General features: G+C 39.8%; 1 protein-coding gene across 4 annotated transcripts in view; it reads left to right on the top strand.

The window, feature by feature from the left end:
* Positions 1 to 22,642, top strand: part of TADA2A (transcriptional adaptor 2A) — a 45,089-nt gene extending 22,447 nt beyond the window's left edge. For all 4 annotated transcript variants that reach the window (XM_037495217.2, XM_037495220.2, XM_037495219.2 and 1 more), the window contains exons 9-16: positions 7,189 to 7,252; positions 9,543 to 9,586; positions 13,072 to 13,182; positions 15,596 to 15,667; positions 17,515 to 17,647; positions 18,234 to 18,277; positions 20,532 to 20,605; positions 22,323 to 22,642. In XM_037495217.2, the coding sequence (XP_037351114.1) occupies positions 7,189 to 7,252; positions 9,543 to 9,586; positions 13,072 to 13,182; positions 15,596 to 15,667; positions 17,515 to 17,647; positions 18,234 to 18,277; positions 20,532 to 20,605; positions 22,323 to 22,508 (728 nt within the window). In that variant the 3' untranslated portion in view covers positions 22,509 to 22,642. The remainder of the gene's footprint in view (positions 1 to 7,188; positions 7,253 to 9,542; positions 9,587 to 13,071; positions 13,183 to 15,595; positions 15,668 to 17,514; positions 17,648 to 18,233; positions 18,278 to 20,531; positions 20,606 to 22,322) is intronic.
* The last annotated feature ends 465 nt before the right edge of the window (positions 22,643 to 23,107 follow it).

Here is a 23,107-nt window from a genome sequence, read left to right as displayed (position 1 = left end):
TGTGATGGTGGGGAATATCTCATCCCTTGAACTGCCTTTTGACTAAGGTAAGCAAGGTAATTGATGAAGTTGCTCTCATGGCACCCTTAGAAGGAAGGGAAACTTGGGACCTCAATAGCAACTATTGCTACTAGATGTTTATCCCGAATTTTCCACCTATTCATTTCCAGTGAATATTTATAATAATCCCCAGTCTTCTCTTTTATTTCAGTCCAGAATTGAGTATGCTGCAGTAGATACATAAGACACAGTAGATATCTAATGCTCCCTTGGATTTTGTAGTCCCCAAAAGTGTCTTCATTGTTTCTCTTAAAGCTGTATCCCAGGCAGGGAGGGCAAGTGGAATCTTCGTTGAATGATAAGTCAGGTTTTCATGTTGCATTAATGGGTACACACTAGAAGGGGAATTTAATTTTCCTCTCCGTAGAACTGCCTGGGCATTTGATATATCAGATCTAGGACCATAAAAGAGCCCTCGTGAAAGTTTCCCTTCAGAATTTTTTCTCTGGTATAATGGTCTTTCCTGAGCAGTTTTCTTTGCAAAATTTCATTCCTCTTCTTTTCTCCCACACAACTTTAAGGAAAGTCAGAGTGACGTATGTTGAACTAAAAGAAGAAAGCTTGCTAGCAAACTACTTTAGCATTCACTAGATCTATTGTACTTGTTCAGTTTTCCTTGTCAATCTCTATTCAACCCCGGTAACCCATGTCATTCTTTTCTCACCTCATGTTGTTCCCTTGAAGGGAGTGTGCAGATTGCTGCTTAGTATTTCTCCTCATATATGCTCATGTTTCCTGGCTTTCTTACCCAGGATACAAAAAGAATACCCTGTATTTCTTACCCAGAATACAAAAAGAGCAGCTTCATAAATATCATCCTTTTAGATATTGTTAAAAAACACCAAACTTTTGAAAGTCAGAATCTTTAATGTCCTTTAAAGACATTAAAGTGTGTAAGTGACTTGCTGAATCATTTCCCTAGCCCCTAATCCAAGGTCTTCTTTCTTTAGCCTCAGCGTTAAGAAAAACTGTAGTAATGGTTGCTGTTTAATTTCACTCATTCTTCGTAGGGTCAGGATTTGCAATTTCTTCTGGTGCACTTTTGGTCCTTTCTGTAATTAAGTGGGAACAAAAGGGAAAATCTGAAAGAAGCGATTTTTGTGTCAACATTTCAAACCTACTTCAGTTATTTATGCTCTTCTTATAGTTTCTACTGCCTTGTAAGTTTCACTTGATTCTAGTTTATTTGAACTAGAACTGAGGCATCAGTTGATTGTTACAAGTTGTTTAACAGGATATAAGTGATAACCCCTGCGTTCCCCTTTTGCACCTTGTAGTAGTGAACTGTAAGGTGTTTAGATGGGTGCTTTTTAAAAGATAAGATCACTTTAAAAGAGATTTGAGAGCACTAGAGATCAAGGGAATGACTTAATGGACCACCAAGAGTTGCTTTGTTTATGCCACTGAGTTATATTAACTTCAACTAACTTTCCTAACAACATGACCAAGTTGTCTTGTGAGGTATATTGCCCCAGAGTGTCTTATCCCAGAACATTCAGTCAAGGGACTAGACCCAAGGAGAAATAAGAGTGAGTGAGAAAGAGCTGTCTAAGCACATCTAGAATAGAGCAAGGGGCAAATCAGGCTTGCTTCTGAGTCACTGTGTGATCTTGGGCAAGTCCTTGGAATCTTGCTTGCTGTTTCTTTGTGTCCCTTGCCAGTAAAGATGGGGTGACACTGATTAGTCAGAGAGTATGAATGTCTCCATGAAAGATGGTACATAATTCAGATTGGTGTTATTACCATTCCATTATACCATTACACCCTTAACATTACTGAGCATTAACAACATTCCTTTTATGTTCCCTCACTTACGACTATTAGAAGGAAGCAAAGTGTTTGGCTGGGTTTTGTATTCCACTCCAGGGCACCAGGAAGAGCAGCTGGTGCCACCAAGCCCTTTTCTTACTTAAAGACTTTTCCTTTAATTCATGGAATTTTTGTTGTAAAATGGCCTCCATAATGGAGGTCTGGGCACAATGGAGGGATAATTAATTGCATTTCAGCTGTGCCAGAAGTTTTTCAGAATGGCCGTAGAAAAGGATACTGCATCTAAAACTGTCTTAGAAAGAAATAAGGAAATTCTGGGATCCTTAAATGACATCTGCTCATATTTTATTGAAATAAGCAGCAATGATGATTCAGAAAGAGAGAGGCAGAAGGTTCATAACTTTATACTCTGCTGTGTTGTGGGATCTCAGTGCAGGTGCATGGTGCAGCTCCTCTTTTCTGAGGGGCTTCTCCCTGTCTCCTTTCACTTGGGAAAATCTCTCCTAAATATGTGAACTGCTCTTTCTTAGAAGAGTATGGGTTCTAGAACCCTAATTGCAGCATCTTCTAATCATTGCTGTCCTATTACTAAGACAAACAAGAGGAATTATGAACCTCTTCCTAAATGTTAGGTCTGTGGGTGTTTTTGTCAGGGATGTGCATTGGAACAGTTTACTCTTCCTCTGTTTAGAAAGTTAATTTCAGGAAAATTTCTTGGCCAGGCATGGATTACCCTCTCCCCCGCCCTTTGGTTCACACCATTAGCCTTTAGTGCCTTTAATAGTTAGTAGATGAGCGGTTCAGCTTGGTCTCTCTGCACACTTGCCTGTGTGTTGGTAGTTCCTTCCCTTTATACTGGTATGGCTGTTTATGCTGAGGGCACTTTAGACATAAATGCCATTAATAATAGCTGATACGTATACCACTTAACTGTTTGCCAGGTACTATTCTTTATCCTTCAGACATCTGAATTTTTTTAATTCTTACAGAACTCTTTGAATTCGTCATTACTATTATTATCCCTATTTTGTAGATGAGAGAATTGAAGAATGAAAATGTCAAGTAACGTGACTGTACTTACATAGCCTTCAAGTGGCAGAGCCATCTCCATAGTCTGTGTTCTTAATACAGTCTTTACAACCTTGAATTTTTGTTGTTGGTATTTTGATTTGGTCTTTATTGTTGTTGGTTTGTTTTTTGTGTTGGTAAGATTTCATATTTGTTATTTTCTATAACTTACCCACATTCCTGGGAATAGATATTTTCCCATTTTACATTCAGGGAGGGTGCACAGGAGTTAAGTAACTTCCCTAAGGCATCCTGCTAAGCCACATGGTCTTCTTTTCTTCATGGAACTAATTGTGCAAACCTTGGCCAAACACTTAGGGGGGAAATGACTTGCAAAAAGCTTCAGTTCTGGGGAATACCTGAGTCACAGGTTTGTGCTAATGTGATTGCAGTAGGGATTTTGATTGGCTTCCCTGCATTTAAGGTCTCTGAGTTGGTTTTCTTGCCAAGCAAGCAGTAAGTGCCTTCTGTCAGGAAAACAGAAACATGTTGCCAGCTATTTTGAACAATGTTAGAAATACATTGCAGTGGGAAGGAGCTGCCTCTGACTTCTGCCCACTTCTTAAAATATTTTAAGGCCACCCATTGGAAACTTTTATCAGTCTTCATTGTAATCAGAGAGTCTGTTCTTCCTTCAAAACTGAGATTTCAAAGACCTTGCATCGGACCTTAGGTTATAGATAATTTTGGTTCGTTTTTTATGCTCTGAGCTTCTTTATTTGTCCACTTGTATTGGAATCTCCAGGCACCTTAAGTAGACTGTGAACCAGTGAACTCATTCTTGCAATGTCTGCCTTCTCATTTCTGTTTTGCCTGCTGTGCTGTTGTCCTCCTGGATTATTCATGCAGTTAGGATCTTATGATCAGTAGCTGCTATCTCAGTATGCTTTATAAAGGAAAAGATACAGCTTCAGATATGATTTTTCCTTGGGAGAATTCCAGTTCTCTTCCCATCAGTGTGTTCCTTACCTTCCCTTTGTTCTCCAGAGCCAGTTTTACAAGTTTAAACTACTGAAATAATCAAGCAGTAGAACCAATTATCAGCAGTATTTATTTATGGATTTGTTTTTATAACACTGTCTCTTCGGGTTTTTTCTGCTTTAATTAAGTCATCCCCACACAAGTATCAGGAAACAGCATGGTTAGTTAGTGTCTTAGAAAAATTACAGAAATTTTTTGTCAAAATTTGCAGTAATTTCCACTTTAAGGATTTTCTTTCCTATGGAGCACATTATTGGGAGGAGAAAAGAGATGTGGCATGTAAAGAGCACGGAGCGTACTAAGTACTTAGTGCACTGTATTTACTTAGCTGTTATACTTCTTTCTCTCTTGAACTGTTGGTTCTGCAGTTCTATTTTTAGTAAGAAATAGTTAGAATCCACTATAAAAATTATATTTGGTTATGCCGCATGTTGGAGACAATACTCTCCTCTCTTTTCTTACTTCCTCTTCCACCACCAGGCATGCAAAGTGCATCCACTAGCAGAGCTATAAGCCCATCACTCCACAGCAGCTGTATCAGAGGACAATGGCAGGTTACTGGGCATTTCTTAAATCAGAAAGTTTATTTGTAGCAGTTCTCCTACCTGAAAAATGTGCGAAAGCCCTTGTATCAAATAGACCTGATATTATTGAATTATTTTAATTGTACTTTTTTTGGGGACATGTTTATTTATTTACACTTATTCTTGTTAGAAACTTAACCAAAAACAAAAATTCATGGTAGTTAATACTTTTTATTAATGCTTAAACTTTTGAAAGGCTTGTGTTCACTCATCTTTTTAGACCAGATATCCAGTTTTTGTAGGATTTAATACTATTTTTATCTCAGACCCAAAGAATAATGACTGTGATAAAGTTACCCTGGGCATTTCCCGCTGGTCAAAGTTACATATGTATTCAGTGCTTCTAGCCCAGCATGTGGGATTTTGCGTTTTCTTCCTTCTAATCTGAGATTAGAGGGCAGGTAGCAGTGAGCTACACAATAATGAGTCAGGAAGGGGTATCTGGAACTTACTACTTCAATCTTGCTAGAGCAACCATATTGACACTGCGTCAGAATTGTACATTGCTCAACACTTGTTTGCTTTCATATTCTGAAGAAAGTGGTGGTTCTAAGGAGACATTGTGTCCTATTCTCTTAGTTGATTGGTTCCATTTTTTTTTTCCTACCCTAACATCTAGCTTCAGCAGAAGTATGAGTTTCAAACTGTTTGTGGGGGACCCTAGGGACTGCTGCAGGGAACAGTCGCCCGAGATAGGGTGGGGGAGAAGAGATTCGGCAGATCTAACTCACCCATTCCAATTAAGATTTTCTTTGAAAACAAGTTTTAAAAGTAGAACATATAAATCTGCACTGACTCATTATTCCCAGGAGATAAACTTGAGCTTGTATCTCATATTCTTTGGATGAGCAGAGAGATTGTATTGCTGTTTTTGTTTATCAGTATAATAGAGGCTCTCGGCTCTATTTTGGAATGAAGCTTGCTATTCTGGAAGAAGCGATAATCATACACAACTAAATTTTTTGCTGCAAAGTCTGGCATGTTATTAGAAATTATATTGCGTAACATTTGAATACTGTATTTTAGGTTTTCAAAGGACATGTCAGGTCATTATGTTGTACTCTATAGCCTGTTCTTCTATGAATACATTCAGCAACTAAAATAAAACAAAAAAAAAAAACAAACACTCAACTTCCATATAGCTTAAGAAGATAACAGGGTATTAAGATAGTTCCAGAATCTACTAATTTAGTAAATCTTAATATTCCTTTGTAATCCATAGATTTTTAAGTTAGATCAGCTTAATGTAACATAGTGCTAAATTTCTGTTCCTCATATTTTTTTCCTAGAGTTGTTAATGATTGACCTTCATCTGCTAACTCTGCAGGTCTTCAGAGAGTAAAAAACCTGTGCGAGATTTTTATTTCTGAGATTCTTTAAAATACACATCTCATTTTTAGTTAAGTCAGATTTAGGATATATGATTAATGTTGAGACAGACAGTAAACCCACTAACACAGAAGAATATATATGCTGGGCAACATGTAAATATATGTCTTTCTCATGGTTTTGAAACCAGACTGCCCAGTTTTGGATTCATGCTCTGTATTTAGATAACTGTGTGATCTTGGGCAGGTTGGTTTGTGTGTGTGGTGTATAGGGTACATGTGGGAATGGTAGGAAACAAGACTGGAAAGATAGGCAGAAGACCAGGGTCTTATATAGCAGGTAAGAATTTGAGCTCCTGTAAGTGGGTGGGAAATCACTGAAAATTATAAGCAGGGGAATCACACCATAAAAACTGTGCTTAAAAACATTACTCTGGTATCATCTATACTGTTACCCAAGGGAAGGGCTCTAAGGAATGGGAAAGAGGTAGAATATAGGATTGTAACCAAAGGCCATCTGATTAGAGATGTCCAGTAGGGTCTGAAGTTTAAAATAAACACTTGAGTTTGAGTTTCTATATCTTAATGGATGTGACAACCATAGGGGTGGATGAGGTATAGGAATAAGATGAGGAGTGAAAGGAGAGATGAGAACAGAACACTAAGGAACTCTGAAGATGGAAAATTGTTACAGGAAATCAGGAGAAACAGCTATTGTATTGATGAAAACTTTGTTATCCCTAACTGTTCATGCTAATTCTCAATATCTTTAACATGAGACTAAAGCCAGGAAAGGATTGGGATATGGGCAGCCAAGCAGGGCACAGCTTTTGGTTTCTTAGGCTATTTAGTGAAACTTGTCATTGCTGAATCCAAAATTACCTTGCTACTCTGGGAAAGTGTCTAAGCTACACCTTTGTTCACGGCAGTCTCATCTTGATGTTGTCTCCTGAGCTTACTCCTGTGTGGGTATAACAACAATCAATATTCATCTTTATGACTACTCAAGCAGATGTTATTTCAGATGTTATTTCTGAGCCCATCTATTAACAAGTTCAGACTCCTTGTTCAACTGTTGTGTGAAAGCTAGTTAATATATGTAATAAGACATGGGCAAAAGAGGTGTTACAAAGAACACAGAAATTGTGTCATATATGGGGTAATGCCATGTAAACATGTAACATAGGAAAAAGGACCTTATGATAGTTTACTGATAAGGAAATTCAGTATCATAGAATATTTTTGTTTCTAAGGGAAAAAATCCTAGAGCAGTAAGTGTGGGATAATTAGTAATATGAGGTTCAAAGTTTAGGACAGTTGGGGGTAAAAAAATTTTTTTTGTCTTGGCTATGTTTATATGTCTGTGCATACTTTACTACTTGTCTGTCTATTTATAGCTCTGAAGATGGCTGTAGTAGATATATATCATTCCAGGTTAAAGGAGAGACAAAGGCGAAAAAAGTAAGTATAGAGAAACCATCTTTTCTTCTTTCAGCTTTGGACTGTTGAAACCAAGTGCTGTATAAGAACATTCCATTTGTGGGTTGTCTTGCGACCTTGCAGAAGACTCTTATCTTGCTTGGGTTCAGATTTTTGTCACATGGAAATAATAATACCTGTCTTTTTTTTTTTTTTTTTTTTTGGTAAACTTCCTCTCTTAACTTTTCTTGTTTTGATTATCAGTGAATAATGTGGGTATTCTGGTTTTGTTTGTTTTGAGGTATACTGTTTTAAAGAAATAAGGAAAAAGATAAATTCAAGTTATTATGCTTTTTGATTTTTTTTGTTTCTTTTTGTTGTTATGCTTTTTTTTAATGCTTTTTTTGTAGCTGTACATTTTTAATGAGAAGTTGTTATCTAAAAGAATTTAAAAGAAATTGTGAACAATGTTTTAGGTACTCTTGCCTAAAACAAGAGTGTTCTATTTCTTTGCAACAGAACAAAAAACACACTTTAGGGCCTCCCCGGTGGCGCAGCGGTTGAGCGCTGGGTTGCAAAGCTGCCGGCGACCTCTGCGGCGCCGGTTCGATCCCCGGCTGCTCCCCGGCCACTGGAGGAGGGTCCCACATGGCGCGCAGACCTCTCCTGCCGCCTGCTGCTCCCCTCAGCAGTGTACTTTGGTCCTTCTGCCTGCTCTGCTCCCCGCTCTGGCTCTGGTGAATTCTCTCACCCTCCCGCGCTTCTGACTGTACCCAGTGCATGTATAAACAAAACGAACGAACAAACAAATAAATAAATAAAAAAACATGCCTCTATAAAAAAAAAAAAAAAAAAACACACTTTAGACAGAAATATGGATCCTAGATCCCTCCCTATTGGATTACAGAGACTTCAGGAGTTCAGAGAAGGGTCTGCAGAGGGTGTGTGTGTGTGTGTGTGTGTTTGTGTTTCCATGGAGACACTCGTGTCTCAGCAATAAAAAGGGGAGGGACTGGGGAGGCATTCCTGTGGCACCAAGATTGATCTAAAGTAAAGCTTGCTCTTTCAAGAGAAGCTAAAAAAAAGATAAAGCAAAGCTTGCTCTCTGGAGTTAGCATTTATGAAATGCTAAAGAATCTCATCTAGCCGTTCTTATGAGGTATAAAATAGTGGTTCCATGCACATAACTCAACATAGTTTAATTCTGTTTGCTGTGACCTCCCTGGTGGTGCAAGGGGTTAAGTCTCAGCATATCAAGTTATCAGCAGCTGCTGCAGCATGAGTTTGATCCCTGGCCAGGGAGCTAACCCACATGGCACAGCAGATTCTCCTTTTCTTGCTTGCTGCTCCCCTTGGCAGTGTATTTCAGTAGATCCACCTGTTCTGCTTCTTACTCTGTCTCTGGTGAATCCTCTCACCACCACCCTCCCACACTTCTGGTCTATACCCCAGTTCTTATATGCATAAACAAATAAAAAATAAATCTTAAAAAAAATCTAGGGCCTCCCCTGGTGGCGCAGCGGCTGAGCGCTGGGCTGCGAAGCTGCCCGCATCCTCTGCAGCGCCGGTTCGATCCCTGGCTGCCGGTGAGAGTCCCACATGGTGTGCAGACCTCTCCTGCCGCGCCTGCTGCTCCCCTCAACAGTGTATTTCATCAGTCTGCCTTTTCTGTTCCCCACTCTGGCTCTGGTGAATTCTCTCACCTTCCCGTGCTTCTGACTGTACCTAGTGCTTGTATAAGTAAATAAATCTTTAAAAAGAAAATCTGTTTGCTTACAGTACACAAATAGAACTAGAGAGTATTGCAGAACCTAATTTTTGTGGTTACCATTAAATTTTGTTTTATACCTTTCCATTAACCATGCATAGTATTTCAAATGGTTTCAAAACTTTATGTGAATGTACAGTTATAAAAACTGAATGTGTGATTCTAGTGCCCTTTTATGGTTAACAGGTTTCCCTTGTATGGGTGTTCTTCATTTTATCATTTCCCTAAGCTGAAGAGATTAATTTTTATGGCATGGACACAGATTCCCTTCTGTTTCATCTTAAGTGACTGCCATGTATTTTTAGTAATTTGTGAGTACTCATTCATTCATTCAGCATGTTATTGAGAGTCTACTAGACCCAAAGAAAGGAAAATATGTGATGCTTAAGAGCCTAAAATTGTGTCATTCACTGGCCAGCAAAATTTTGTGGGAAGTGACTTTTTTGGACTTTGATATTCTGCCTTCGAGTATTTAAGATGTCTTAATAAAAACTGCATATGAAAGATGTGGTTAAATGTGGAACTACTTAAAATACACAGATCATTGTGATTTTTTCTTTGTAGAATTATAAGAGACCATGGATTAATCAACCTTAGAAAATTTCAGTGTAAGTATTAGCTATTTTCTTTATTTAAAATTTCTTCCAACGTTATTGAATAGTTTTAAATACATTTCTTATGGCAATCATTCTTAATCCAAGTTGTGTATTAGCATCACCAGGAAACTTTAAGAAATTCTGATTCATGGGTATCACCCATAAAGTCAGAATCTCTGGATAGAGCTAGAGCATCTGTAATATTTTAAAGTTTTCAAGGCGATTCTTATGCATAATGAGAGACTCCAGAACTATTAATATATAGTCAACAATGCTTGTATGTGAATTCTGTTTTTAACATTAGCATAGTGATTATTCCATGAATATTAATTATCGTTTCCTGCAACTGGATTAAGATCATGATTTGGAAATATATATTTAATATACCCTAACCTTGCATACCAGGGTGTAAAAACATTTTATACAAAATCAACGGAAGTGATACCTTTCTTTATGGTAGTAGACAAATAGAAAAAATGCATTTTTAGTGGATGCTAACTTTGACCTTAATGTTTTAAAAATTGGGAGAACAGCGCTTCTGTGGTGGTGCAGAGGTTAAAGTCTCAGCGCTACCAAGCTATCATCAGCCACTGCAACATGAGTTCGATTCCCAGCTAGGGAGCTGACCCACAAGGTGCAGCAGACCTCTCCTGTCTCGCCAGCTGCTCCTCTCAGGAGTGTATTTCAGTCTGTCCACCTCTTCTCCCCACTCTGGCTCTGGTGAATCCTCTCACCCCCTGCAGCTCTGACCTGCACCCCAGTTCTTGTATGCATAAGTAAATAAAATAAATCTTTTTTAAAAAGTATTGGTTGAATACTTTAAAAAAAAAGTATTGGTTGAATGTGATAATACTCTTTCTTTGTAAAAGTAGCTAATGATTATTGTGGCAAATATCCTAGCTGATAGAGTCATATGAGTTGGACACTGTGCCATTGTAGGGTTCAGGTCATTCTGTCATGGAGGTGTGTCTTTTAATATAATCATGATCATAAGTATGTTCTTTATTTTTTCATTTCCATTACACATTTGTCAAGTTATTGAGAAATTTTGAGGCTGTCATTTTAATAGTTACATAATGTCTTATATACATAAATAATATGCTTAACATGTCTTTTATTATTGGATATTGGCTTATGTACAGTTTTAATCATCATAAATAATGTACTGAACTTGTTTGTGAACAAAGCTTTGTCTATATTTAGAAACTTTGTTTAGGTAGAACCCAGAAGTGGAATTAATAGGTCAGAAACTTTTGACATATGTTGCCTGATTGCTTTCCAGAAAGTGGTTATATCAACTTACGTTCCTTCTGGCAGTATACAAGATTACATGGTTAACCCATCCTCATTGTAAGCTTTGGGTTTGCAAAAATACCTCAAGATCAGATTTCCTTTGCCCTCTCTTAGACAATAATAGGTCATGTGCTGGTAGCTATAGAAGTTGGTTCATCTGTTTGAATTCCTGGGGTTTCCATAATAGGTTTGTTGGGGTTTGACTTTAACTCACAGTAGATCTTGACTCTCACATAAATTTTATTCTTAGCTGGTAGACAGAGGTCAGTTTAGCCTGATGATTCTGTTCACTGTTATTTAAGTATAGGGCCAAGGGGAATCTCTGTTGCTTCTGAGAAAGAAGTCACATATGCAGTGTGGTTTCAGAGGCATTGTACTGAGAGTACCATGTGGAATGCAGAAGGGTTTTTCATCAAATTTAAAATTTTTATCCAAATTCTTCTTAGCTATTTCTGTAGTGAGTGTGTTATATTTTGGTGCGTGTGTGTGTGTGTGTTGGAATTAATCTGTGGCTACCCATGAAATCAACTTCTGGCATTTGTGGGCAGGAATGTCTCTTGAAAAGAGTCATCTGAAAAAAAGACTTAATTTAAATAATTGTCTTAAGTGTCTTTAGTGTAAAAGTAGACAAACTAATATTGATTATCTGAAGCTATAGGCAGCCACTGCAGCACCAGTTTGATCCCCAGCCAGGGAGCTGACCCACATGGCAAAGCAGAGCTCTCCTGTCTTGCCTACTGCTCCCCTCAGCAGTGTATTTCAGTTAATCCACCTGTTCTGCTTCTTACTGTGTCTCTGGTAAATCCTCTCACCCTCCTCCCCCACCTCTGGCCTGTACCCCAGCTCTGTATGCATAAATAAAATAAATCTTGAAAAAAAAATTGAAATGACCAAGTAGCAGTTCAGAGTTCCTGTTCTACCAGTTGTTATTGGTAGATTTTACTCACCAACTTCTTTGCTGATACCTCTTTTAATTAGAGATTTACGCATATAAGAACTGGGGTGTAGGCCAGAGGTGTAGGGGGATGAGAGGATTCACCAGAGACAGAGTGGGGAGCAGAATAGGCGAATCTACTGAAATACATTGCTGAGGGGAGCAGTGGGCAAAAAGGAAAATGACAAAACGACCCATATGGAAAATGAAGAACTTTATGCCTCACTTGAAGATGTGTGGGAAGGGCAAAGATTTTAGGGGGTGGCCTCCTTGGTGGCGCAGGCGGATGAGCGCCACACTGTTGGCCGTCCACAACCTCTAATGCAGTTCTATCCTGGCCAGCTGGGGAGAAAGCCACATGGTGCAGCAGATCTCTCCTGTCTTACCCGCTGCTCCCCTCTCCATTGTATTTCATCAGTCTGCCTGTTCTGTTCCCTGTTTGGTGTCTGGTAAATCCTCTCACCCTACCGCACATCTGGCTTGTACCCCAGTTCTTGTATAAATAAATAATTCTTTTAAAAAAAAGATTTTAGGGGGTATGCAAGAAATCACATACTTTCTCCAGGCTTATCTACCTCTTCTTGATAGATTATTATGTCTGCACATCACTTGTTTTCCTGCATAAATGAATACTAGAAATTTTGCCCATTATTGTTTTTTGTTTTTTTTTTTAGATTTATTTATTTATTTATACAAGCACTGGGTACAGTCAGAAGCATGGGAGGGTGAGAGGATTCACCAGAGCCAGAGCAGGGAAGCAGAACAGGCAGAAGGACCGAATACACTGCTGAGGGGAGCAGCGGGTGCGGCAGGAGAGGTCTGTGCACCATGTGGGACCCTCGCTGGCGGCCAGGGATCGAACTGGCGCTGCAGAGGCTGTGGGCAGCTTTGCAACCCAGCGCTCAACCACTGTGCCACCAGGGAGGCCCCCATTATTGTTCTTAATGAATGCGGCATCTGCTGTAATTGTCTTTCCTATTACTACCAAGAGTTCCTGCTTCTATACGTATTCAGAGACATCAAGGTGTGAGGTCACCAGTGTGTTCAGCAGTGTAGATAATCTCCAGTGATAGCAACATCCCTGTGTGATGCTATTATCATTATGATTAGTGTTTTGCATTCTTCGCTTTCCTGTTTGCTTCCTGTCATGGGTAAGTTAGTCATATGAGATTAGGAATAATGTCCTACCATTTCACATCTTGTAAAAGAACAAAAAACTTAGGGATCCTTATATTCTCTGTGACATGGTTGTATTTTGCTATCTCTGTAGTAATGGAACGGCGGTATCCCAAAGAAGTCCAAGACCTGTATGAAACAATGAGGCGATTTGCAAGGATCGTGGGGCCAGTGGAGCATGACAAGTTCATTGAAAGCCATGCATGTAGGTGGTTTTAGAGTCTTGAATAAGTGTGTGTGTGTGTGTGTGTGTGTGTGTGTGTGTGTGTACACTTGCCCATTTAAATAAATGGGGGAGGTAACAATGTGTCTTGTGTGAAGTTCTCTAAATAAATAAATTAATATTTTTCTCTTTGTTCCCCTTGGTAACCATGCAGTATATTTGGGACTTTGGAGGTAGGGAGAAGAGTGACTTTCTTTTTTCCCAAATAAATAGTAATTTAGTAGTTCCCCCCCTACTTTATAATATGGGAGTTTTCAAATATGTACAAAAGTAGAGATAATAGTAAAATGAACCCCTATGTATTCATCACATAGCTCACCAGTTATCAATACATGACCAATCTGGTTTGTTCTTTACCGCCCACTCCACTCCTACTTTCAACTGGATTATTTAGAAGCAAATCCTAGACATTATCTTGTTCTTAAATATTTTAGTATTAAATTAGTTTTAAAGGGCCTCCCTGGTGGCCTAGGGGCTGAGTCTCAGTGCTATCACTGCTACAGCCTCCCCGCCAGGGAGCTAACCCACATATGGTGCAGCAGACCTTTCCCGGCTTGCCTGCTGCTCCCTTCAGCAGTGTATTTCAGTAAATCTGTCTGTTCTGCTCTCCACTCTGTCTCTGGTGAATCCTCTCATCCCCCACACCTCTGGCCTGTACCCTAGTTCTTCTGTGCAAAATTAAAAAAAAGCTGTCTATGCAGACACCTCCCTTAGAAAAAAAAAAGTGGGCCTCCCTGGTGGCGCAAGGGGTTAAGACGCAACCTATGAATCTGTCCGCAGCCACTGCAGCACGAGTTCGATCCCTGGCCAGGGAGCAGCCCACATGGCGTAGCAGACCTCTCCCATCTCGTCCACTGCTCCCCTCAGCAGTGTATTTCACTTAGTCTGCCTGTTCTGCTCCCCACTCTGTCTCTGGTGAATCCTCTCACCCCCCACACCTCTGGCCTGTACCCCAGTTCTTGTATGAATAAACAAATGGGTCTTAAAAAAAAAGAAAAAACTCATTTTAAAAATAGGGACATGGGCCTCCCTGGTGGTGCAAGGGCTTAAGCACCGCACTATAGAGCAATCCACAGCCTCCGCAGCACAAGTCCAATCCCCGGCCAGCCAAGGAATAACCCACATGGAGCAGCAGACCTCTCCTGTCTCGCCCGCTGCTCCCTTCAGCAGTGTATTTCTGTCAGTCTGCTTGTTCTGCTCCCCACTCTTTCTCTGGTGAATTCTCTCACCTTCCTACATCTCTGGCCTGTACCCCAATTCTTGTATGCATAAATAAATAAATCTTTAAAAAATAAGTAAATAAAAATGGGAACAGTTGAATGACTCATGGACATCATGGAGATAGTACTTTTATCCTTTTTTACCTTTTTCTCTTGAGAGAAATCTAGTTATTTGATTTTTCACTATAAAAATTGAAGTTATTAAGGCAGTAAGGCCTAGACTTTAATTTAATCTGGACTGTGTGCTTTGGTGTTTCTCTTCCATCATGAGATTTATATATTTGACTCCCAGGTTTAGTTCGGAAAAGGTACTTTACCAAGGCTCTTACCCTGTTCTCATCATGCAGATATGTCTTACATGACATTGCAAGTGTTTATCAGATTAGTTGGTTGTCCTCACCAACCACCCTGTTTGGGTGGCATTCTTAATGTGGTTTGTAGTAGGTGACTGATCCTTTACTTCCTGGTCATCCCTGGTTTGTATGTCACTCCAAAGAACCGCATGGATTGTCCAGGCTCTTCCTTCATCCTCTGTTTCAAATCACCCAAGTTGAATATTTGATCACAGGGTAACACAAGCAGTTCAACCTGATCCATGTGCTCAGATGATGCAGAAGGCTTTGGTGTGTAGAAAACACAATGCTTTTTTCTTCCTGTAGGAGAAAAACTGTAAAAGACTACCTAGGACTTGAGCACAGAACTTTTGTCTTTCCCTTACAGAAGAGCCATGTCAAGTAACATCAGAGACCTGTTTCTTAAGAGTGTGCTTATGTGGCTAGGACTTTGATTTATTTTAACTTAATCTCATTTTTGGGGGGGGATTAAAACTTTTAACAGAAGAGGAATAGAGCAGGAGAAATTTCGTTTTTAAAATAAATTATATTTGTTACTGCTGTAGACAAATGAATTCAGCCAGTTCACTGTTAAATTTTCTAGGAGCCAGTTCCAGCTGCTTTCTCCAGCTGGGAAGAGCAGCTGAAGACAGCTGGAGTAGGTTTTTCTCAGCACTTGGGTAAAATTTCTAATGGGGTGTTACCAGCAATTAGGATTTCCAAGTGAAATTGCCCAGTCTTTAATATATGCAGAATTACTAAGGCTACTCAGCAGCAGAATTGCTCATTGATGTTGATTTTGATTTTCCAATTTTTCTTCTTTGTTCTTTTTGGGGAAAACAGTGGAATTTGAACTCCGAAGGGAAATCAAGAGGCTCCAGGAATACAGGACGGCAGGCATTACCAATTTCTGTAGTAAGTGTACCTCTGCAAGTGCCTTCAAAACACATAGATGAAGTCTTTGTTTGAGGTGGCATTGATTTTTTTTAATTATAAATTTTATTTTTATATTCCCCATACAATTGCGACCCCCTTATTTTGACCCCAATCCCTTTCCTCCTCTCTTCCCATCCCCCTCACCCCCCCGGTGGTATTGATTTTTTAAATGAACTTTACACTTTTTCAGAATGAGTTTTTTTATCTTTCTGGTAAAGTTTCATCTACTTAATACTTAGAGATACTATGTGAATTATCTGAGGAAAAATTACAATGCAGATAAAACAGAAATGCAGATTTAGACAGGATTCTACTGTGGCCTCTAAAGAATTTTTCATTCCAGTTTTTAGCCTCAGCTTTAAAAATTTCTTGATGTATGGTCTGATCATTATTATTAACCAAGCTCGCATCCCAATTACTGGAAGTGGTGATAATGGTATTAATAGCAGCTAGCAACTCGTAGCACTTTACCAGAGACCAGACCCGACACTAAGTATGTCACCTGGATCATGTCATTTAATTATCACGAAAAACTAAGGAGCTAGGTATTATTGCTTTAATGAAGGTGCTAGGTTTAAAGTGATTAAAGAGGTAACAGAGCCAAGACAGGAGAGAAGACCGTGTGTTGCAGTAAGAGCTTGAGGTCTAGACTTCGACATTTAAGTTTACATTCTGGCTGTCCTGTTTACCAGAGCTATCATTCTGTTCCAGGGTCAATTTTCCACATCTGTTACAGTTAGCATGAAGATTAAATTAGAGATAGAGGTAGTGCATGAAAACATAGCACAGTACCTGACACGCAGTAAACCTCTCTTGGCAGTTTCTGTTGCTTTGTTATTATTGTTGGAATGACCTTTAGCACTCCTTTCTTCCTGTTGACTAAAAGCTACCGTCCACTGCCCACAAGCTGGAGGTATGCTTAACATAGCCCTGTGGGTATAAGTTCTGCCTAGTCTAATGGTTCTTTATTTTTTACGATGGAAACTGTTTTTGAAATGAAATTTTGTGTGGTGCCCGAATCTATAAGAAAGACAAAAGTGAAACTAATTTGGTTGATGTTTAATAGTTCAGATTATATGTAGAACCCAGAACTGCTAGTATGTGGAGGTGCCCTTGCTTTTCACAGTAAATCCTGAGATAGTTTCCTGGTGTTCTGGGACTCTGTAGAATGGAGTTTGAAACCTACTGGTGTGGTGTTTTAGAATCTTCATATCTTTAACATGTAGAATAAATACTATACAACTTGTTTCTAATAAGATGCATATAAAGACTCTGATCTCTAGTCTAGGTTACCTGATATTGATTCAGTGCCTCTGGAAAGAGGGGAAAGGAACACTCCTGGTCAATGAAGATTTATTTTTTTTTTATTTATCACATTTTAAAAGGACAGATTTATTAGGAAAGGGAGAAAGTTAGAGAGGTGCCTGTGTAGTTATAGGAGAGTTGCCTATTTGTAATTCTAATTGGTATTTAAAAATAAGTACACACTTGCAGCGCTTGTGTGACATTGGAAAATATGTAAATAGAAAAAATGGAATAGGAAGCAAATAGGTCATTGTTAAAAGTTACCTTTTGGTGGTGGAAATATGAGTGACTTTCTTTGTACTTTTTTGCTTGGGTTTTTTTTCCCCCTCCTCTTAAAGGTATAAAAGAAATAAATATATTTTCATGTCAAGAACAGGATTTCAAACTAGGGAACATCTATTTTACTTTTGGAAAAATAACGTGGACACAGTTTTGCAGAAGAATCCAAAATTAAAGATAAACTGTTTGCTGGTCAGTTAGAAGAGCTGTCATTACAGTCATCGTGTTTTTGACACCTCCAGGTGCCAGGACCTATGATCACCTCAAGAAGACACGAGAGGAAGAGCGCCTTAAGCGCACCATGCTCTCCGAAGTTCTGCAGTACATCCAGGACAGCAGTGCTTGTCAGCAGTGGCTCCGCCGTCAGGCTGACATGTGGGTGATTAGCCCAGCATGAACGAGTGTCCTCTTGGATTCTTTGACCTTTACATGTATTTTCAGGCCTTCTCACCAACACCCTACCCTGCAGGGCAAACTGATAATAATTGGACTTCTAGAAGGATTCAGAAATTTTAGCATTTTATATCAGAAACAGTGTGGTACCAACAGTTTTATGAAACGTAACTAGCCTGGAATTGTTGCCCCTTTGATCTTTTAAAAATTAGTAAATTCCTTCCACTTCCCTTTGTTCTCCCTTAATATCTGTTGGCATGGTTTCCATTGGAGAGTCCTGTTCCTGTGCTTTCTCTGTGAATGGTTTATGTTGTGTTTCAAGCTAAGAGGTCTTAACAAATCTAAGCAATTTCTTCACCCATAGAACAGCTTTTCTTTCCTGTTTAGTACAGGAAGATATTTTATAAAGTAAAGTTGATTATTCTGTCCCTTCAAACTAACCAACCTAATAAATGACACCTTTCTTGCGGGCTTTTACAAATTCCCTTTTTTTTTTTTTTTTTTTTTTTTTTTACAAATTCCCTTTTTTTGATGTGACATAGATTTAAATTCCTCTTTTTCATTGTAGTGATTCCGGCCTGAGTCCATCCATTCCAATGGCTTCAAATTCAGGTAATTTTTTTTCAAGCTGGAGCAAGTCTTGATTGAAGTTTTCATTCTAGAGATTGGTGACCCAACAATTTGGAGAGCAGGGTGTTTAGAGTAATGATAATTAGGTGGTAGCCCCACTCATAAACATCAACAAGTCCTTAGAATATTCATGGCCAGACAGGGACTCTCCTCATTTAGAGTGCAGAAAGCGGGAAAGAAAGGGCTCTAGAGAGGTGGTTTGGGTTTTTTTTGTTTGTTTGTTTGTTTTGTTTTGTTTTACTAATGTTTGGGCAGTAAATTTACTATGATTGTACCTACCATAGAGTTTGAAATTTGTCTCACAGGAGATAAATTGAAGAATTTGTAGTCTATATGAACCAAGAGGCATGTTACTTTCCAGAAACACAAAAATCTCCTTCTAAGTTGGAGACTTAAGATTTCTGTTTCTTCACTTTAACTCTTTGGCTGTATCTTATTTTGAGGTTTACAGAGCCAGGTTAAGCCGTATGCTGTTTGACCACTCTTGGTGCTTGTGAGTGACTGGTAATTTGGGGCAGTAGTAGTTTGAGAGCTCTGACCAAGGAGGGTCCCATTCAGACATCTCTCTGCTGATTCAGGATTTGGAGAAGGCTCACAAAAACCACTTTTGGGAATTATACCTTTTTTCTGCATTTGTTCCTTTGTGTCAAGTAATTATTTCTTAACACTTATTTTTTTAATGGTTTATTTATGCATACAACAACTGGGGTGTCAGTCAGAGGTGCGGGGTGTAAGAAGGGAACAGAACAGCAGATCTATTGAAATACGCTGCTGAGGGGAGCAGCGGGTGAGACAGGAGAGGTCTGCTGCGCCATGTAAGTTAGCTTCCTGGCCAGCCGGGAATCGAACTTGTGCTGCAGTGCCTGGCAACACACTGTGTCTTTAACCCTGCTCCATCAGGGAGGCCCTTCCTTAACACTTAAAGAAGAAAAAGAGTCTTTTAGGAGCAGCCAAGACAGCTAAATCCAAGTTTTATTTTGTAACTTTCTTACACTCCCCCAACCTCCCCATAAGGTAAATATAGCAATATGAGCTACTTAATGTTGGCTAATTAAAATGAAGATAACTGTGCAGCTTTGGGATTTGTGTTTTCTGAACCATCTGCACTCACTCACTCTTTATTGCTTCCTACCTGGTGTTAGCCTTCCTTACCAGCTGTATTTAGATTGTGGAGATCCCTTGTTGTCTTCAAGTTCTGGATTGTTTGTAAGGCAGTGGAAAGTCAGAAGCCTGGATCATTGATTGTACCCTGGCCTCCGGTTACCTTGGTGAGGCACCAAATGACTGTAGTCTCCTTTTTGAACGCTTGGTCTAAGGCTGTTTTTGAGCAGTTGGTGTGAGATGGTCGTGGAGATACCTTTATCCCCCATGTTAATATTACAGAGTAGCCTGTTTTCCAGCAAAGCAGCCTGTAACAGTCCTTTCCTTTTCACCACTTAAAAGGCAGTCCCTATAAAACGTGTTACTGTACGATCTGCATTTTCCTTTGTTTAACTCTGTCTATACCCAATTGAACGCAAATCCCAAATATACATTCAAAATAAAACCATAATCCCTTTGCACGTTGAGCTTCCCATCCTTGGTGGCGATCTCACACTTGGGTTTGTTTGTGAGGTATGGGAGTTCACCTGAGCCCCTGCTTTGCCATATAATGGCTCATTGTTCCTCTGTGCAGGTCTCTTAGGTAAACAGGGTGACTTTGGACGGAGCAGGTATTCTCTCACATAATAAATGAAAAGGGCCTTTTGCTAGCATAACAGTCTGCCTTTGATGTGAAGGCAAATGGTACTTGGTTAATTACCATGTTTGCCTTGTGCTGCTGGCAGAGTATCGAGGGTTGGGAAATGTCTCTCCTGCAGAGTTGTTATTTCCATTCATCAGCTGTCAAGGCAGGCAGTGTAGGACTTTTCTTAACTGGATGACATCTGGGCTTTAGATTTTAGCGTCCTACTTGCTTCAGGAAGAAATGCATGATATCTGCTGTGGTAAGTAGTCATGTTTGATGCTACAGTGTATGTGATTGTATGTGTTCTTTAGCAGAGAAAATGAGTCACTGTTTTCACATGAACATTGGGGCTCCCCTGTTGCTATCTAAATTGAGCTCCAAGGTGATGGGTAGAGATGTCCTGCAGCTGACATGGTCATCCTGTACCTAATTGGCCTAGTTGCTGTGAACTTGAACCTGAGGACTTGTGGCTTCTATGAACTAGATATCCCTTTTTATGTGTGTCCACAGGTAGACGAAGCGCACCGCCCTTGAACCTCACTGGCCTCCCTGGCACGGAGAAGTTGAATGAAAAAGAAAAGGAGGTAACAGAGGAGGGGGCTGGAGGACGGGGCGGGGTCGAGTCACTGAGCTGTCACTAAACATGTTACAGGATCAAGCTCATTTTGTTCTGACATACAAGCACCAAGCACAGCTTGACTCTACTGGAGATCCCAGGAGCTAACCTCACAGTTTTCAAAGACCCCCGTCCCTGTGACCCTGCCACCATGCATCTTTTGAGAGAACATATGATGCGTAAATCTAAGTAATAGCCACTCTTATTTAATGAGCATTAACCATGTACCAGATCCTATACTGAGTGCTTCAGGAAAATGAAATTAGTTTTCTGTAAACCCAAAATCAGGTAATCTTTTAGTAGAATGATCACTTTGAGAAGTTCTACAGTTAGTCCAACAGAGTAAGGATCACTTGAAAGAGTTTTGGAATTGTCTCCATCATATATTTATAACCATAAAGAAATGAATTTATCACATATGTAGTCACACGTTAGGTTTAAAAATGCCATGAGCTACTTTTCTTTTCCATTATAATCATCGGACTTGTCTTCACATTACTTTTGGCCTTTTTTTGAAACTTAAATGCAGCCTTTAGAGTAATCAAGAATTTTCTTTTCTTTTTTTTTTTTTTAAGATTTATTTATTTTTTATACAAGAGCTAGTGTACAGGTCAGAGGCACCGGAGGGTGAGAGGATTCACCAGAGACAGAGTAGGGAGCAGAACAGGTGGACAACAGAAATACACTGCTGAGGGGAGCAGCGGGCAAGACAGGGGAGGTTTGCTGCACTATGTGGGATTCTCGCCAGCCAGCTGGGATCGAACCCACACTGCAGAGGCTGCAGACAACTTCAACCCGCTGTGCCACCGGGGAGGCCCATCAAGAATTTTCAAAAAAATGTGCCATAGCTCTGAAGTCCATTCCAAAAGAGGAATTCCCCTTTTGTTCTCATATCCTCTTTTTACTATGCCCAAGACTATCAACCACTGCATATCATTAATTCAGGTTAGACAGCAAAGAGCGGTCGGGGCACAGTACTCCCACCAAGCACAGAAAAGAATAGTTGGGAGTAGAAGGAAATGTAATGTTGTTATCTCAGCATCGTTGAAGAAGTTCTTGGGCCGTTCTGGTTCAAGTATGCAATGGCCCAGAGTTTTAGGCAGTTTTTTCCTTACCCATGAAATGGTGACTTCAGACTGCTCATTGAACTGGAATTGAGCCAGCTTTCTAGATTTTTAGTGGCAAAGGTGACCTTAGCAATGTAGGGCATGTAGTCACAAAAGCAGGGGCTGCTACTTTGTGCCGATACTAAAAATTATGTGATTCACACTTGAGAATCCACATATCTGCCCTGACATCACTACCACTAGCGCCACCACACAGACACAGAAACATACACTCACACACTGCCCTGTGGCTTCCCTGACTGGCTGTGTTGGAATGTGCTGGGCTGCTCCTCGAGACATACATTTGTATTACTTGACATACCCAGGTGAGCCAGCCAACACGTGCTCTCAGCTCTCGGTATCATTCCCTGCCTTTCTCTTCCTGAGTGTCTGTCTTTAGGGAGGGAGTCTTCTCTCCAAAGAGGAGACTAAATGGAATGCAGTCTAGCCACCCAACAGCTCCTATAAATAGTTGGAGGCTGATGTCACTTTTTAAATTTGATTTTGGCTATATACCTGTTGGATTAAATTATGAGAATGACAGATGTTAATGTTTATTAAATCTGCTGTGTCTTGCAGCTCTGTCAGATGGTGAGGTTGGTCCCGGGCGCCTATTTAGAATACAAATCTGCTTTATTGAACGAATGTAACAAGCAAGGAGGCTTGAGACTGGCACAGGCAAGAGCACTCATCAAAATAGACGTGAACAAAACCCGGAAAATCTATGATTTCCTCATCCGAGAAGGACACATCACAAAAGCCTGAGGCTCTGTGGGCTTGGGATCAGAAGTCACACATTTGGAATGTGGTGGGCCAAAAGACAGTAGAGGCGGCATTCTGGAGAGTCGTTTTTAAGCTGAATTCTCATTGTAAAAACAGGAGAACAAAGGAAACTTTAAGTTGTATTGATGTCTACTTCTCCACCCTGTTTCAGAACACTCCTGCTATTGGTATTGTGCTGCAGTTCTGTGCTAGATTAGCTATTATTAAATGTGAGTGGGCATTCATTCCTAACACCTCTTGTAAGTAAAACAAGAACCATAGTACCTCATATCACAGTGTTGGTAGAAATAGAACTAAACCACAATCTTTAGTCCCAGGAATCCAGCTCAGACTGTTGGTACTTGGGAGGTTGTTTTTCTGGCTATCTATTTTGCCTTCAAACATTTCAGACAGGTTTAAAATAAAGAGAAAGGTTATAGAGCATGAGAAAGCATGCTTTATCTAAGGATTTTTTAAACCGACAACTTACATTTATGAGTGAGGGGGAGGAAACCCACCCCCCCATGTTCTTGTCCCAAGCTGCATTTTTATCTTTAATGTCTGGTTTTGTACTTCACAGTCTGACTATCTAATCCTCAGTA

This window comes from Talpa occidentalis, unplaced genomic scaffold (genome assembly GCF_014898055.3).
Source record: "Talpa occidentalis isolate TD23 unplaced genomic scaffold, MPIMG_talOcc4v2.1 talOcc4.7, whole genome shotgun sequence".
Lineage (NCBI taxonomy): Eukaryota > Metazoa > Chordata > Mammalia > Eulipotyphla > Talpidae > Talpa > Talpa occidentalis.
The sequence above is the reverse complement of the archived record's forward strand: the minus strand, read 5'-3'. Positions and strand labels throughout refer to the sequence as shown.